We start from the raw sequence: 17,877 nt of genomic DNA, 5'->3' as shown, positions 1-17,877 counted from the left end.
TCTGGAACTCCCACTCCACATCCATAACCACTGCTCTCCCCAGCTTCACAGCTCTTTCCGAAATCACATCTCCTCCAGGAAGCCTTCTCGATTCATCTTTAGAACCGGTCTCCCCAACTAGATCGTAAGCTCCTCGAGGGCAGGGATCAAGTCTAACTAGCTTTAATGTACCTCCCAGGAGCTAAGCAGCGTGGCTCAGCGGAAAGAGCGCGGGCTTGGGAGTCAGAGGTCACGGGTTCGAATCCCTGCTCCGCCGCTAGTCAGTTGTGTGACCTTGGGCAAGTCACTCAACTTTTCTGTGCCTCAGTGACCTCATCTGTCAAATGGGGATTAAAACTGTGAGCCTCACGTGGGACAAACTGATTACCTTGTATCCCCCAGTGCTTAGAACAGTGAGTGCTTTGCACATAGTAAGCGCTTAACAAATACCACAATTTATTTTTATTTAAGCTTAAAAGTGCTCAATGAATACTACTGGTTGAAAAAATTGAGTTACAGGTTAAGAGATATAACCAAGGTAAATGACATCGGTGTGAATTTTTTTTAATCAATCAGTGGTATTTATTGAGCACTTACTGTGGGCAGAGCATTGTACTAGATGCTTGGGAGAGGGCAATATCATAAAATTGAGAGAAATGATCCCTGCCCACAAGAAGCTTACAGTCTATGTGGGGAGACAGACATTACAACAAATTATAGACAGGGCAAAGGTCAGAGTATGTACATTAAGTGCTGAGGGCTGAGAGTGGGGTGACTATCAAGTGTTCAAGGGGTACAGATAATAATGATAATGTTAGCATTTGTTAAGCGCTTACTACGTGCAGAGCACTGTTCTAAGCGCTGGGGTAGATACGGGGTCATCAGGTTGTCCCACATGAGGCTCACAGTCTTCATCCCCATTTTACAGATGAGGTCACTGAGGCCCAGAGATGTGAAGTGACTTGCCCACGGTCACACAGCTGACAAGTGGCGGAGCCGGGATGAGAACCCGTGACCTCTGACTCCCAAGCCCGGGCTCTTTCCACTGAGCCACACCACTGCAAAGGTGATGCGGGGGATGCTGAATAGGGGAAATGAGAACTTAGTTACAGAAAGACCCTTGGCAGGTATGGTAGGTGTTGTACAAACTCAAAAATGCCTTTCTTCTTCAGGGGTGGGGGGGTGGAAAAGACAACGAATAACTCAAATTATAGAAGAATATTGAAGTAAAAGGAGGAAAATTACTCTTTTGAAAAATGTTTTACGATATCTGTTAAACGCTTATGTGTGCCAGGCTTATCTGTACTGAGCGCTGAGACAGGAGCTAATCCGGTCGGCCGCAATCCAGGTCCCATATGGAGCTCGGGATTTTCGTCCTCATTTTACAGATGAGGTCCCTGAAGCCCAGAGCGGTGAAGTGACTTGCCTGAAGTCACGCGGCAGACAAGCTGACTGGAACCCAGGTCCTTCTGACTCTCAGGCCCGTGCTCCATTCATTCATTCAATAGTATTTATTGAGCGCTTACTACGTGCAGAGCACTGTACTAAGCGCTTGGAATGTACAATTCGGCAACAGATAGAGACAATCTACCCAGTAGGACACGCTGCTTCTGTACTTTTAACTGAATCTGGGCTTCGATTTTGGTCATGTTAGGGTGGACTCAGCCGCCCGGCTCTTCCCCAGGGTGGGGCACTGGGCTAGCAGAGCTGCCAGCTAACTGCCCTCCACCAAACGCTCACTCGCTAGGCTCCCTGCACGTGACAGAATCACGGATGAAGGTGAGGCTCTTTTGTTAGGCGCAATCCACCAACGTCTGCCTGTGCAAAAAATGCAGGCCAGCGATAATCTGAGAAAAGAGGGTAGGACGGGGGTGATCGGAGGGAGCTGGACACGGTTAAGACAAGAGGTAGAAGCTTCTGGATTGGCAAGGGGTGAAAGTCCACAGAGAGCTGCAAATCTAATCGGAAGCATCGGGGCCTAGTGGAGAGAGCTCACACCTGGCAGTCGGAGGATCCGGTTCTAATCTTGGCTCCGTCGCTTGCCTGCTGTGTGACTAAGGGCAAGTCACTTCACTTTTCTGGGCCTCAGTTTCCTCCTCTGTAAAATAGGGATTAGTCTTCCTCCTACTTAGACTATCAGTAGGACGAGGACTGCGTCCGACCTCATTATTATTATATCTACCCCAGCACTTGGAACAGGGTGAGCGTTTAATACCCCAGGGTTTAGAAGGAACCCCATATCTATCCTATACTATCGCTTTTGTGTTTGAATTCGAGAACCTCCTGAGATCTAGGCACTCGCACTAAACATTTGGGAGAGGACGGCAGTGTCGAGACACATGTTCCCTCCCTCAAGGGGGCTTCCAGTCTATTGGGGATCGCCCAATAACGATGACAATAATACTTGTTAAGTGCTTACTGAGTGCCAAGCGCAGTTCTCAGCACTGGGATAGACACAAGTGAATCAGGACACACTCTCTGTCCCACGAGGGGCTCACAGTCTAAGTAGGAGGGAGAGCACATTTTGAAACCCTATTTTACAGATGAAAAAACGGAGGGACAGAAAAATACAGTACGTAAGTGGCAGAGCCAAAACTAGAACCTATGTCCTCTTTCCACCAGACCAAATCGCTTTCAGCTTATCACCCAGGTTCCTAATTTCACAAGGAGCAGCGTCCAGGTGTCAGAGGACTTGGATTCCAAACCCAGCTCTGCCAACTGCCTGCTGTGTCACCTTGGCCAAGTCCCTTAACTTCTCTTCTCCCACTCCCTTCTGCGTCGTCCCTGCACTTGGATTAGCGAAGCAGCCATGGCGTAGTGGATAGAGTGCGGACCTGGGAGTCACAAGATCACGGGTTCTAATCCCGGCTCTGCCACTTGTCTGCTGTGTGACCTTGGGCAAGTCGCTTCACTCCTCTGGGCCTCAGTCACCTCAACTGTAAAACGGGGATTGAGACGGTGAGCCCCACGTGGGACAGGGACCGTGTCCAACCTGATCTGCTTCTTTCCACCTCGGCACATAGTACGGTGCCTGGCACATAGTTAAGCGCTTAACAAATGCCATAACTATTATTATCTGTACCCTTTATTCACTCCATCCTAACTCCCATAGACAACTATGCACATATCTGTAATTTATTTATATTAATGTCTCCCTCTAGACAGTAAGCTCCTTGTGGGTAGAAAACATGTCTACCAACTCTGTCATATTGTACTCTCCTGAATGCCTGAAATAGCGCTCTGCACACTGTAAGTGTTCAATAAATATGACTGACTGAATAATTGATTGAAAGACTGAGACTGAGTGACCAGAATTAGTAGAACAAGGAGAGGATAGAGGAGAGGAACGGTGCTGGACAATAGTAGCACCTGACAGAGACACTACCAATTCCAGTATTACAAGAGAGGCAACACGGCCCGGTGGCTAGAGCCCGGGCCTGGGAGTCGGAAGGACCTGGGTTCTAAACCCGGTCCCACCTGGGACCACCTGATAACCTTGCATCTCCCCTAGTGCTTAGAACAGTGCTTGGCACATAGTAAACGCTTAACAAATGCCGGCATCATCATCATCATCCTGGTTCTCCTCATCTCTCTGGCTGTTCATTCTCAGTCTCCTTCATTGGCTTCTCCTCTGCCTCCCACCCCCTAACTGTGGGGGTCCCTCAAGGTTCAGTTCTGGGTCCCCCCCTATTCTCCATCTACACCCAGTCCCTTGGAAGACTTTCACTCCCATGGCTTCAACTACCACCTATAGGCGGACGATACCCAGATCTACATCTCCAGCCCTGATCTCTCTCCCTTTCTGCGGTCTTGCATTTCCTCTTGCCTTCAAGCCATCTCTACTTGGATGTCCTCCCGTCACCTCAAGCCTAACATGTCCAAAACAGAACTCCTTATCTTCCCACCCAAATTCTGTCCTCCCCCCGTGACTTTCCCATCACTGGAGTCGGCATCTTCCTGTCTCAAAAGCTCGTCACCGTGGTGTTACTCTTGACTCCCCTCTCTCTCTCAACCCACATATTCATTCCATCGCTAAATCATGTCGATGCCACCTTCACCACATCGCTAAAAATCTGCCCTTTCCTTCCATCCAAACTGCTACTCCGTTAATCCAATCACTCATCCTATCCCGCCTGGATGACTGCATCGGCCTCCTTGCTGACCTCCCGGCCTCCCGTGTCTCCCCGCTCCAGTCCGTACTTCACTCTGCCGCCCCGATCATTTGCCTACAAAAACATTCAGGACATGTCACCCCACTCCTCAGAAAACTTAAATCGTTGCCCATCGACCTCTGCAAAACTCCTTGCTAGTGGCTATCGAGTACTCCATCACTTACCCCCCTCCTACCCCACCTCACTACTCTCCTACTACAACCCAGCCCACACACTTGACTCCTCTAATGCGAACCTTCTCACTGTGCCTCCATCTCGCTTATCTCACCGTCAACTCCTAGCCTACGTCCCGTCTCTGGTCTGGAACGCCCTCCCCTCTCAAAAAATGCAACAATCAATCTCCCCTCTTTCAAAGACGTATCGAAGGCACATCTCCTCGAAGGCACATCCCAGACTAAGCCCTCCCTTTTCTCTTCTCCCACTCCCTTCTGCACCGCTCCGACTTGCTCCTTTTTTTCCTCCCCCACCCACAGCCCCTACACGTATGTGCATATCTGTAATTTATGCACTTGTATTGACGCCCATCTCCCCATCTCTAAAATGGTGGTATTTGTTAAACGCTTACTATGTGCAGAGAACTGTTCTAAGCGCTGGGGTAGACACAGGGTAATCAGGTTGTCCCACGTGAGGCTCAGTCTTCATCCCCATTTTACAGATGAGGTAACCGAGGCCAAGAGAAGTGAAGAGACTTGTCCACAGTCACACAGCTGATAAGCGGCAGAGCCGGGATTCGAACCCATCGCCTCTGACTCCCAAGCCCGGGCTCTTTCCACTGAGCCACGCTTAAGCTCCTTGTGGGCAGGGAATGAGTCTGTTTATTGTTGCACTGTACTCTCCCAAGGGCTCAGTACAGTGCCCTGCACACAATAAGCGCTCCATAAATAGGACTGAATGAGGAATTTACTGAGTGCTGTGTGCAGAGCACTGTAGTAAGCACTTAGGAGAGTACAATACAAGATAACAGACACATTCCCTGCCCCCAATGAGCTTACAGTCTAAAGGGGGAGACGAGCATTAATATGAGTAAATTATAGTTACGGACCTAAGTGCCGCGGGAAGCAGGACATCCTGAGTGTGGGCTGAAATCCCAGGGAAATTCCCTGGCACAAGACCCCAGCTGAAATGGAGGAAACTTCCCCCACCACTCAAGGGTTCAACAGTGTGATCCCCTTCTGTCGCTACGGGGATTCGTGACCCTCATTTGCACTTCAGTGTCCTCTCTGTCCAAGTGCTTCCACAAGTTCTCTTTTCCTCCTTTCGTTCTTCTTTCCTCTCTCCGGAGCCCAGGAGTCAAGAGGAGTCACGAGCCCAAAAACACGGGGTAGATCGGAGGCCTGGTTGGGGGAACGGCCACCCTGTGTGGTAAAAACATCTGTTCCTCTTAAACATAAAATTGGGCAATGACTCCCTTTTCCATTTCTCCCTTACAGAAAGGAACACATGCCCCAACAAAACCAAACATAGTCCTTTTTGATATCTTCTGGCACAACACTATTCTGTGAGTTTAATGTCTGGCTCCCCATCTAGATTGTAAGCTCGTTGTGGGCAGGGAATGTATCTATCTGTTAAACTGTACACTTCCAAGCCTTTAGTACAGTGTTCTGCCCACAGTTAGTACTCAACAAATACGACTGACTGGTTGGTTCTCTTATGTTTGTGTCTTGAGCCTGAAGGGATCAGATTTCTGGCACAGTCTATTACCATGACACACATGAAATGAGCTGTATAATTGCTAAATATTACCACTGAGATTCTCGGCTGAAAAGTCAAATGCTATCTGAATATCCTCAAAACCCTCCACCATACTTCCTTATTTTCAAAAGTGTTCTCTCCATCTAAAAAAAGAAACTGCGAATGGGGGAAAATATTGAACCTTCTGTAATAAATCTACTCCCTAAAAGTAGTAAGGGGAAAAAAGCGGCTAATGAACTTAAATACGGGGCTAGATGTCTCAAGAGGAACCTTGGTTTCATAAACTTTCTCACAGAGATTTCAGAAACCTTCCACCCTTCGAACTTAGTACTAGAAAATGTGGTTTTCTTTTGTTTCTGAAATTGTGAAATTACAACACACCTTTCATTCCAAATTATGGATACATTATGCACTATTAGTCGAGTTGCAGCTCCATTTATCCTGCTTTTCTATTCAAATACTTCAAAATGACCTTTACAGCTTTTTTGCACCACATCTTCGAGAATGGGGAAAAAAAAGTGAGAGCTCAATCAATATGATTGAATGAATCACAGCAATTTTTTGAAAATTTTCTACCCAGAATTTCTCTTTCTAGAATGCACTCCATTTCCAGCATTTATAAAGCTTTTTTTTTTTTTTGGTAAAATATTCCAGTCAAGGCTGTCAGACGAGGGTGACTATTAAATCAGTGGCCATTCGTGGTCTTATCTGGGCAAGGAGATTTAAGGAAGATTCGATCATTTCCCTCCCCGGGTGTAGTCTGCACCGAACTCACTCCAAAATACATTAGAAAGACCATTTTTCAGACTAATAATATTTCACTAATTTGCAGTGAAACAGCGTTTGCACATCTTCGACAGGACCGTGCATAATTTGGTTATCGTTTTTTTTGTATTATCCCTCTAGCCAGTCAGTTCACTCATTCAATGGCATTTATTGAGTGCTTACTATGTGCAGAGCACTGTACGAAGTACTTGAGAGGGTGCAATAACAGTTGGTAGACACATTCCCTGCCTACAAGGGGTTTACAGTCCAAAGGGGAGAAAGACATTAAACTTAATTACGCTTAGGTGTCTAAGTGCTGTGGGGCTGAGAGTAAAGGAGGCAAATCCAAGGTCAAGGGTGAAGGAGAAGGGAGAGGGAGTAGAGGAAATGAGGTCTCTTGGAGGACTTCTATAAAGCTTTGATCGTGGGATATCGGGATATCGGTTGGAGATGAAGAGACAGGGATTTCTAGGCCACAGGCATAACATGGGTAAAGGGTTAGCGGAGACGAGAACGAGTGCAGTTGGGAGTGAAGTAAGCGTGCTGGGTTGCAGTAGAAAATCAGACAGGTAAGACAGGAGGGGGCGAGAAGATTGAGTTCTCTCGGGCTGACGGTAAGGAGTTTCCATTTGACGCGGCGGTGGATGGGCAGCCATCGGAGGTTCTTGAAGAGTGGGGAAACATGGACTGAATGGTTCGTAGAAAAATGATCCAGGCAGCAGAATGAAGAATGGCCCGGAGGGTGGAGAGATAGGAGGCAGGGAGGTCAGCGAGGAGGCCGACGCAGCAATCAAAGCAGGACAGGATAAGCGCTTGGATCGACGTACTGGCAGTTTGGATGGGGAGGAGAGGGTGGATTTTGCCGACGTTGTGGAGGTAGAACTGCCGGATTGAATATACGAGTTGAACGAGAGCTGAATCGAAGGCAATGCCGAGGTTAAGGGCTCGTGGGACAGGGATGGTGGTGCCGTCTATACTGACGGGAAATTCAGGGGGAGGACAGGGCTTGGGTGGGAAGATGAGGAGATCTTTTCCGGACGTGATACCTAAAATTCAGATAACCAGAACGCGAACGACTCGACTGTATTCTGTGTTCTTGCGAAGGGAGCTATACCCGCCTCTCAGTCAAACTTTAATCTTAGAGCAAGGGGTTGCACCTATCAATCACTACTTCCAGGAAGCGGATGGAGAAGGGGAGGGGGGTCAGAAGAGGAAAGAAGGAAAGAAGGAAAGGAGATGAAACGACGCCTTTTTTGGGGCACATCCAATGGGTGTGTCTTAGTGAATCGGGTCATCACAAAGTCCGACACAGATCCTCGGGTTTATTTGATGAGATTTTTAACTGGAGTTCATGCCGCAATCTTCAAATCTTTCACAACAGTCCTTTCTTTGGTTGTGGGCCAAACTCATAAGGCATCATTCGGTGGATGCTTTACAGTGGGGGCAAACTATATTCACGGGGCATGGAGACTGCAAAATCGAAGCGCAAAAATGGAAACAGTGAATACACTACCTGTTGCAGTAGTCAACCACGGACTCTCTAGTTGTGAATAAGGCTTCCTCTCCTTTCTTGGCCTTCGCCCACTTGGAGTCCAAGAGGCATTCCACTGCTTTTGAGGCTAAAGAAAAAGAGAAATTGTGCTAAAATTGGAAGACCACCATCTTGAAAATAATGACTCGACGAGTAGGTTATCTTCAGCAACATTTGTTTTTGACCTACTAAAAGGGTCACTGTATATAAAATATACATATCATATATACAATACCGCTATATATATAGCCGCGCGCACACATAAAAAACCCAGATCACAACTTTAAACCATATTTCATACCGGCTGGTGGATATTTTTCCGCGGAGATAAGATGCTGCCTTTAAGCTTAAATCCTTTAAACGCTTTCCTAATACCCTAATACTGTGGCCATACAAGACTCTCTGATAACCTGAGACTTCTGAAACTGCTTCTGAAATAGCAGTTTAAAATACATAAATATTTAATTTGGCGATACTACTAAATTCCAGGTATCAGGCCCTCTTCTAATGGGTTGGTCTATTTTGCGGCCTGGTAAATTTCCAAATGGCAACGTATACTCAAATATACTTCAAGTTCACTTGATAGAAGAATGAAGCTTTTACAGCCTTTACTTAAAAAGCAAAATTCAAGTGATCGACCACTTTGCGAAAGTACTGTCACTACCTCCAATTCCCTCTTTCAGGAGGAGATCTGAAGAGAAGCTAATGTAGAAACCTAGTTGCAGCTACTGACTGCTTACCTTTGGTTTTCTTTCTTTTTGCTTTAACATTAGCACTTAACGAGGCAGTGCTGAAACACTGCTATTTTGTCTCTGCATTTATCAAATCAGCAGCAGACCAGACTATTCCCCGTGGTTCCGTTGTGGGTTCCTTCGGACTTTGAAATTAGGCTCGGGTTTGGTGATTTGACTTTGAAGGCTTATATCTAAACTATTTAACTAGCTCCTTGTCTAAGGATTTATTCTTCCCCATCATCCTCTTATTTAAAAATCGGTATGCATGTGGAAATCAAGCGTGGCTTAGTGGAAAGAGCCCGGGCTTAGGAGTCAGAGGATGTGGGTTCTAATCCCGGCTCTGCCACTTGTCTGCTGTGTGACCTTGAGCAAGCCGCTTATCTTCTCCGTGCCTCAGTTACCTCATCTGTAAAACGGGGGTGAAGACTGTGGACAACCTGATTACCTTGCATCTACCCCAGTGCTTAGAACAGTGGTAAGCGCTTTAACCAAATACGATTATTATTATTATTATCTTTAGCAGTAGAGCGACTGAATTTTAAGGATGGTATCACTTACAGCTCTCTCTCACTTCCAGAGGCTGCAAAGTTTACTTTAAGCACTTCCCTTCCCTTCGAAGTAATTTGCTTGACTTGAATTGAGAGATCAGAGCCCATTTCAAGTTAGCAGATGATAACGACAGGCCTATTTAGCACAGACAACAACCACTAACAACATTTATAGTGTTAGCACAAGGCAACTTTTCCCAGATGGGACTGAGATATATATTTAAGGCTGTGTGACTTTGGGGAAGTCACTCAACTTCTCTGTGCCTCAGTTACCTCATCTGTAAAATGGGGATTAAGACTGTAAGCCCCACGTGGGACAACCTCATTACCTAGTATTTACCCCAGTGTTTAAAACAGTGCTTGGCACATAGTAAGTGCTCAACAAATACCATCATTATTATACATACATATCTATGTCTCTCCCTATTCTCACACACACACACACACACGTATGTTCACATATACACTCCCCCCACTCAAAAATAACTTTATTATTGGCACAGATTTGTACTTCTATTTGATCATGTTTAACTAAACTGTGTTGTACTTTTAAAAATGCATTTATATTGTAGTAGTCAATTTTTTGGACATGGGGAACGCATTAATGCATTTAACATCATTTTCTAAGGAACCCTCTACATGTCTAACATTCTTTCCCTTAACGCTACTTACATGGTAAGAGCACTCACCAGAAGAAAGCGTGAACAGTACTGACTCCAAAGTTACAAATTCAATTAGGCCTTCCAAACCCTTACTCTAAAGGCAATACCACTATAAGAATGGATTTTCATAATCAGTTTGTAGCAAAACACAAATCTACACCAAATGAACGGAAAGAGGTGGAAGGGGAAAAGTTTGATTTCAGAAAAAGAGAAGGAACAGAAATGGGAAAAGCCCAGTTAACCAAATCTTTTTGCTAAGAACAAAAAACCTTCTCAATATGCTCCTAAGGAGCCTCAACAAATAGTAAATGCCCTCTCCCTTCTACTGAGTGGACAATGAGCAGTACCAGACTAAAAGAAAGAACTCCCTTCCTAGGATGGGAGATGCTAAGAGGCGTGGGGACAGAGTGTGTGACATCCTGGTACGAGAAGACTCTCTGGAGTCACAGTCATTGGCAATAAACCCCACACCTGGAGAGATGTGTGAGGCCAGCTCTCCTCGGCGTGGGGATCTCGTTCTTAGAGAACGCCAGGTTAAAGAAAACAACTCTCCCCACGGCAACTCCGAGCTGGATTCTCCGTGTAGAGACCCCCGACTTCTTCTGACCCCCCGCCAAGGGGCTGTACCCAGACGGGCACGTTGTAGGAAGGCCGCTGCCTGATTCCGCCATTATGTTCTAGCCAACCTACGTGTTGTGGCAGACACCCCACCTCACTCATTTTCCGGGAACCTGAGCGGATGCCCCAACGCCGATTCTGGTAAAAATGACTGCCTCACAAATTTCCGGCCCTCGATCCATCGCCTGAATATGGCGATCAAGATCAGCCATCTTGGGGGTGGTAGGGCATAGGGGTAAGAAAGGGGTAGGGGGATGGAGAGAAATAGTGAGAGAGAGAGAGAGAGAGAACAGCCAATGCTGCCCACTCAACCCACCACCAACCACTACTCCTACAACTTCTGAAGTGCGTGTGCAGGACGGCCAAACCGAGAGCCTCCAGAGATGAGTTTGGGCCTTGCTCTCCAACATGGAGGTGGGTCAGCCAGAAGGGGCAGCTTTGTTGGCCTCTTTCTCTCTCTCTCCACCCACTTACACGGCTGGCAAGCGAACACCACTTGGATAAGAGCCAGACTTAAATTAGGATAAGAGCCAGGTTACTTGTCCTCCTATGTCTGTCTGGGAGCCGGACTTTCCTCTCCTTATGTGTGCCGGTCACCCTCTTTCATTCAATCGTATTTATTGAGCGCCTACTGTGTGCAAAGCACTGCACTAAGTCTCTCCGTTGCCTCTATCCGGCATCATGTCTGCTAACCTTCTCACTGTGCCTCGATCTCGACCGTCTCGTCGCCCAACTTTCGCCCACGTCCTGCCTCTGGCCTGGAATGCCCTCCCTCCCCAGACCGACGACGACTCTCCCCCCGATCAAAGTCTTATTGAAAGCACATCTCCTCCAAGAGGCCTTCCCTAAGCGCTCCTTTCCTCTTCTCCCACTCCCTTCTGCATCACCTTGACTCGCTCCCTTTACGCCCCCTCTCAGCCCCACAGCATTTATGTACATATCTGAAATTGATTCATTTATATTAATGTCTGTCTTCCCCTCTAGACTGTAAACCCACTGTGGGCGGGGAATGTGTCTGTTATACTGTACTCTTAAGTGCTCAATAAATACAACTGACTGAACGACTTTTTCCTCCCCACACCTGTATTCTTGGATCACCTGCCCCAGTCCCAGCCAGTCCCCTTACCACGACCTCCTAAAAATGCTTGCTTCCAGTGACAAATACAAGAAGTGACTTCATTAAGAGTCCCAGGGAAGTTAAAATACACTATCACTCTCCTCATTCTCAATGAAAAAGTATTAAATGAAAGATAATACTGGGGCAAAACCAAACAGAATATGTAAAACTGTTTAAACTATAGCATCATGATTTAAGGAGTTAAGTTTAAACACTTAAAAAATTTCTCCCGTAAAAGAGACTGGTATTTAGAAGAGCAGTGCGGGTGACGTTATTGCGATAATCCTACCAATGAAATAATCAACTCGGTGACCCATCATATTGGTGGACTTGGTTGGACAGTTGAAGCGTAGGTATTTGGCTATGGCCTTCTCCTCTTTGGATGGCTCGCCAACTTCCTGCAAGGAAAGAATGGTAAATCAGTGCAAAATTCATTTCACTCGAGGTAAATACCGTAAACCGTAAAATGAAACTCCACAGGAGATCTTGGCTAGTTGTGGCGGGAAGGACTCTAGGGCAGCCTAAAAGCCGATAAAGGAGAAATGATGTGATGATGCTTAATTTGGAGAAAAGGTATTATGACCTGTGTTTACATTCATGGGCCTAACGTTCCCATTTTTGCCCATGCTGTTTTGAATTTCGGCTAAAATACAAGCAATCTTATGGAAATATTTTGTATGTCAGTAATTCAGATATTCATGTCACAGACCTTCTTCAACTCCTAAATCTTCTCCTTTTTATCCTTTTCGTTATGTAACTAGCCTAGAAAGGATTGGTCTTTTAAATAAGTTCCAATAACCCACAAGATAAATTTTCACAACCACACACACAAAGTCCCAGAAAGCCTTTTACAGCGCTTTTAGCACTTCTTGACCTGAAAAATAATAATAATAATAATTTTTAAAAAACAGGTCTGGAAGAAAATTGATCTGGTGGTCAGGTAGAAAGGTGGAGAGCTACTTCAAAAGTTAGGTATCGCAACGGGTACAGCTCCTTGTGGATTCTCAATCGTACCACTATAACACCACAATTAAAGACCTCACTTAAAAGCCCAATGGTCTAAAATGGCAAATATTTTCAAATCTTACTGGGGGTACTAGCGGTACTGAAAAATGTAACCAGTATACAAGAAAAAAAGATAAGAAACTACATACATCACATAAGGTCGTACCTCCTCCGGGAAGCCTTTCCCGGTTAAGCCGCCTTTTCCCCATCTCTCGCTCCCTTCTGCACTTGGATCAGTGACTTTTGGGAATCTGATAGTCCCTTCACACCCTCAATCCCACAGGATTTATGTACGTAGCTATAAATTATAATATTTTAAATGATTTATTTATATGAATGCCTGTCACCCCTCTACACTACAAGCTCGTGGGCAGAAAACGGATCTGGCAACTCTGTTGTATTGCGATCTCATGAGTGCTCAGTATCGTGCTCAGCACATAGTGAGCGCTCAATAAATACGATTGAATGACTGGGCACTGTATTACGAGATGGGGTAGTTAAAGCTAATTCAAGCACTTAGTACAGTGCTCTGCACATAGTAAGCGTTCAATAAATACGACTGAATGAACTTGAGCACTTATTGTGTGGAAAGCACTGTACTAAGCACTTGGGAGAGTACAAAATAACAATACACAGATACATTCCCGGTTCGTAATGAGCTCGGAGATAGATATTAATATGAATAAAAAATTGAATTACAGATAACTACACGAGAACCCGCATAGCAGAGTGGATAGAGCACGGCCTCGGAGTCAGAAGGTCACGGGTTCTGATCCCAGCTCCACCATATGACTGCTGTGTGACCTTGGGCAAATCACTTCACTTCTCTGTGCCTCAGTGACCCTCATCTGGAAAATGGAGATTGAGCCTCTGAGCCTCAAGTGAGACACGGACTGTGCCCAACCCCGTTTGCTTGTATCCACCCCAGTGCTTCGTACAGTGCTTGGCACATGGTAAGAGCTTAACAAATACCACCACTATTATTATTACATAAATGCCGATCAGATCGGACATACTGCATTTCCCACATGGGGCCCACAGTCTTAATCTCCATTTTACAGATGAGGGAACTGAGGCACAGAGATGATAAGTGACTTGCCTAAGGTCACACAACAGACGGGTGGTGGATCCGGGCTTACAACCCAGGATCTTTTGACTTTTTGGCGCAGTGGAAAGAGCACGGGCTTTGGAGTCAGGGCTCATGAGTTCAAATCCCAGCTCTGCCACTTGTCAGCTGTGTGACTGTGGGCGAGTCACTTAACTTCTCTGTGCCTCAGTTCCCTCATCTGTAAAAGGGGGATTAAGACTGTGAGCCCCAAGTGGGACAACCTGATCCCCCTGTGTTTACCCCAGCGCTTAGAACAGTGCTCTGCACATAGTAAGCGCTTAACAAATACCAACATTATTAGGTCTGTGCTCTATGCATTATGCCATGCTGCTTCTCAATGAAAGAGTAACATTAAAATGATAAAATAAAATAATTGTGAAATAGTAATAATAATAATAATGATGGTGATGTCGGTTTTCATTAAGGCTTACTGCATACGTGTCAAGCACTGTATGAAGGGCTGGGGGGGAGACAAGATAATCAAGTTGGACACAGTTCCTGTCCCACATCGGCACACGGTCCAAGGGAGAGGGAGAACAGATACTTAATCTCCGTTTTACAGATGGAAAAATAGAGGCACAGAGAAGTTAAGTGACTCACCCAAGGTCTTACAGCAAGCAAGGCAAGCCGCAGAGCAGGAATTAGAACCCAAGCCCCCTGACGTCCAAACCCACGCCCTTTCCACTACGCCATTCGACTTTGAAAATGCATCCTACAACATGTAAGGCATATAGAAGATGCTCTTAATAAATGTTAGCACTTCCCCGCTGAATTAGTGTCTTTCTCCCTTTGCCATTCACCATGCCAGTAAACTGACTCTTTGTTGACCAAAGGAAAACCTGCTAATAAAAAGGATTCCCCTCATTTTAGAAGGCAGAGGAGCAATAACCAGAGCGGAATGAGTAGCAGCGTGGCTCAGTGGAAAGAGCCCGGGCTGAGGAATCAGAGGTCATGGGTTCTAATCCCTGCTCCGCCACCTGTCAGCTGTGTGACTTTGGGCAAGTCACAACTTCTCGTGGCCTCAATTACCTCATCTGCAAAATGGGGATTAAAAGTATGAACCCCACATGGGACAACCTGATGACCCTGAATCTACCCCAGCGCTTAGAACAGTACTTGGCACAAAGTAAGCGCTTAACAAATACCAACATTATTATTATTATTACCCCAGCGCTTACTACAGTGTCTGGCATGGAGTAAGGACTTAAATGCAAAAAAAAACCCAACCCCAAAACAAAAACAAAACAAAAAAACAACCACCCCAGACAAACCAAAAAACCAGGAGGAAGAAATTAGGTCCAGAGATCAGGTCTAATTCTCACCCACTGAGGTGCTTAATAAATATTAGAAGCCCATTTGGTTGTATACATCCCAGCGCTTAGTACAGTGCCCGGCACATAGTAAGCACTTTAAAACCATTATTAATATCCCTACTATTTACTTATATTAACATCTGTCTCCCTCTCTAGAGCATAAGCTCATTGTGGGCAGGGAATATGTCTTGTTATATTGTAGTCTCCCAAGTGCTTAATACAGTGCTCTGCACAAGGTAAGTGCTGAATACGACTAATAATGATAATGATGGCATTTGTGAAGCGCTTACTATATGCCAAGCACTGTTCTAAGCGCTGGGGTAGATACAAGGTAATCAGGTTGTCCCACGTGGGGCTCCCAGTCTTCATCCCCATTTGACAGGTGAGGGAACTGAGGCCCAGAGAAGTGAAGTTACTTGCTCAAGGTCACACAGCCGAGTGGCGGAGCCAGGATTAGAACTATTAATTACTAGTAATTACTAGTTGATTATAAGAATTATAAGAATTACTAGGTGCTTGACACCTAGTAAGTGCTTAACAACCTCTGACTCCCAAGCCCGTGCTCTTTCCACTAAGCATGTGCTGAGAATCCAGATGCTATGAGAATCTACCGGTCAATGGATCAATCACATTTACTGAGTGCTTACTGAGGACAGAGCACTGTACTAAGCACTTTGGTAATAATAATGTTCGTATTTGATATGCGCTTATTATGTGCAGAGCACTGTTCTAAGCGCTGGGATAGATACAGGGTAAACATGTTGTCCCACGTGAAGCTCACAGTCTTCACCCCCATTTTACAGATGAGGGAACTGAGGCCCAGAGAAGTAAAGTGACTTGCCCACAGTCACACAGCTGATGAGTGGCAGAGCCGGGAATAGAACCCATGACCTCTGACTCCCAAGCCCGGCCCCTTTCCACTGAGCCACACTGAGCGTACAATATAACAGAATAGTCCACGAGTACACAGCCTAAAAGCGAAGACGTACCCCAACGAGTCCCAAAACCAATCTGGCTTCTTGCAAATCTAAAAACACTCCACGTGCCCCGCATCCAATACAATGAACCCATTTCTCCAAATTCTGTAAAGTCATTTTCTCCAAATCAGACGTGCGATGTCTGCTGTTCCTTCTCCTTTTAACAGTTTTGATCTACTGCAAGTTAAGTATGAGGCTGTAAGGCCGTCAATGGACAGGGACTGTATCTGCTGCCGATTCGTACATTCCAAGCGCTTAGTAGAGTGCTCTGCACATAGTAGGCGCTCAATAAATACTATCGAATGGAATTCTGATTATAAGGTAGATGACAATTTTTTTTTTTTACAGTTGAGCAGTCACTTTGGGTGGGAAAATTTAGTCAAGAGAAGGAACGGATTTTTACCGTTTCAAAGATTAATCGTGCAGTCAGTCCTGCGCCGTGGGGCCGTGAAGTCGCTTTAATTCTCACGGCACTCACGTCTTCAGCGACACAGCTCACGTCCAATCAGTTGTATTGTGGAGAGCTCTCTACTAGGTGCTCGGGAGAGTACGAAATAACAGAGGTGGTAGAAATGTTCCTTGGCCACACAGACGTTTCCTTCAACAGCGGACTGCCTTCTACCGAGGCGGACCCACGTGGTGCGGCGAGAACCTTCTCGAATTCGACAGTTGCGTTCTTTCCAAACTGCAGAATGAGTTCACGCATTGTGGCGGGGCTGACTTACTTATTAATGATAGTAGTTATAAAATGATAGTACTTATAAAATATCCACTACGGGCAGAGTGCTATACTACGTTCTTCAGAGCGTGTAAAAGAGAACCCAGCCCGTAGGCTCCGCTCCTTTAACGCCAACCTTCTCGACGTACCCCGATCTCCTCTATCTCGCGGCCGGCCTCTCGCCCACGTCGTCCGCTCTCCTCATATCCGACATATCTCTCCCCTTCTTCAAAGTCTTACTGCAGGCCCATCTCCTCCAAGAGGCCTTCCCTGATCGAGCCCTCCTTTCCTCTTCTCCCATTCCCTTCTGTGTCACCTTGACTTGCTCCCTTTATTCATCCCCCGACCCTGACCCACACCACTTGGGTCCAGATCTGTAAATTTATTTCTATTAATGTCTCGAGACTGTAAACTCACTGTGGGCATGGACTGTGTCTGCTGTATTATATTTCACCCTCTCAAGCACTGAGCACAGTGCTCTGCACACGGTAAGTGCTCAATAAATAACGACCGATTGACAGAAGACAAGCAGCAGTGTGGCCTAATGGAACGAGCACAGGCCTGGGAGGAGGAGGACCCGGGTTCTAATCCTGGCTCTGCCAACTGCTATGCCAGTTGCTTACTCTGTGACCTTGGGCAAGTCACTTCTCTGTGCCTCAGCTGCTTCAACTGTAAAATGAGGATCACGTACCCGTTCTTCCACTGTGAGACTAATGAGGGACAGGGACGGGTCCAACCTAATTAATCTCTACCTATGCCAGCACTTAGAACAGTGTCTGACCCCTAGTAAGTGCTTAACAAATACCAATATAAAACAAAACCAAAAAAAAGGCACGATCGCTTCCCTCATGGACCCAGATACAAAACAACTAGGAGGAAAGAGAATGGAAAAATTGATCTGTCATTGAGGAAATGTTTAATTAGTAAACTATGTGAGA

At 45.9% G+C, this 17,877-nt stretch overlaps 1 protein-coding gene across 1 annotated transcript in view; it reads right to left on the bottom strand.

The window, feature by feature from the left end:
- The window catches only part of SEC62 (SEC62 homolog, preprotein translocation factor), a gene marked incomplete at its 5' end in the record, with an annotated part of 58,866 nt that overhangs the window by 20,919 nt on the left and 20,070 nt on the right, over positions 1-17,877 (bottom strand). Inside the window, 2 exons of the mRNA XM_029062747.2 lie at positions 8,122-8,227; positions 12,108-12,216. Coding sequence (XP_028918580.1) covers positions 8,122-8,227; positions 12,108-12,216 — 215 coding nt within the window. The remainder of the gene's footprint in view (positions 1-8,121; positions 8,228-12,107; positions 12,217-17,877) is intronic.

This window comes from Ornithorhynchus anatinus, chromosome 1, assembly GCF_004115215.2.
Source record: "Ornithorhynchus anatinus isolate Pmale09 chromosome 1, mOrnAna1.pri.v4, whole genome shotgun sequence".
In the NCBI taxonomy this organism is placed as follows: domain Eukaryota; kingdom Metazoa; phylum Chordata; class Mammalia; order Monotremata; family Ornithorhynchidae; genus Ornithorhynchus; species Ornithorhynchus anatinus.
The sequence above is the reverse complement of the archived record's forward strand: the minus strand, read 5'-3'. Positions and strand labels throughout refer to the sequence as shown.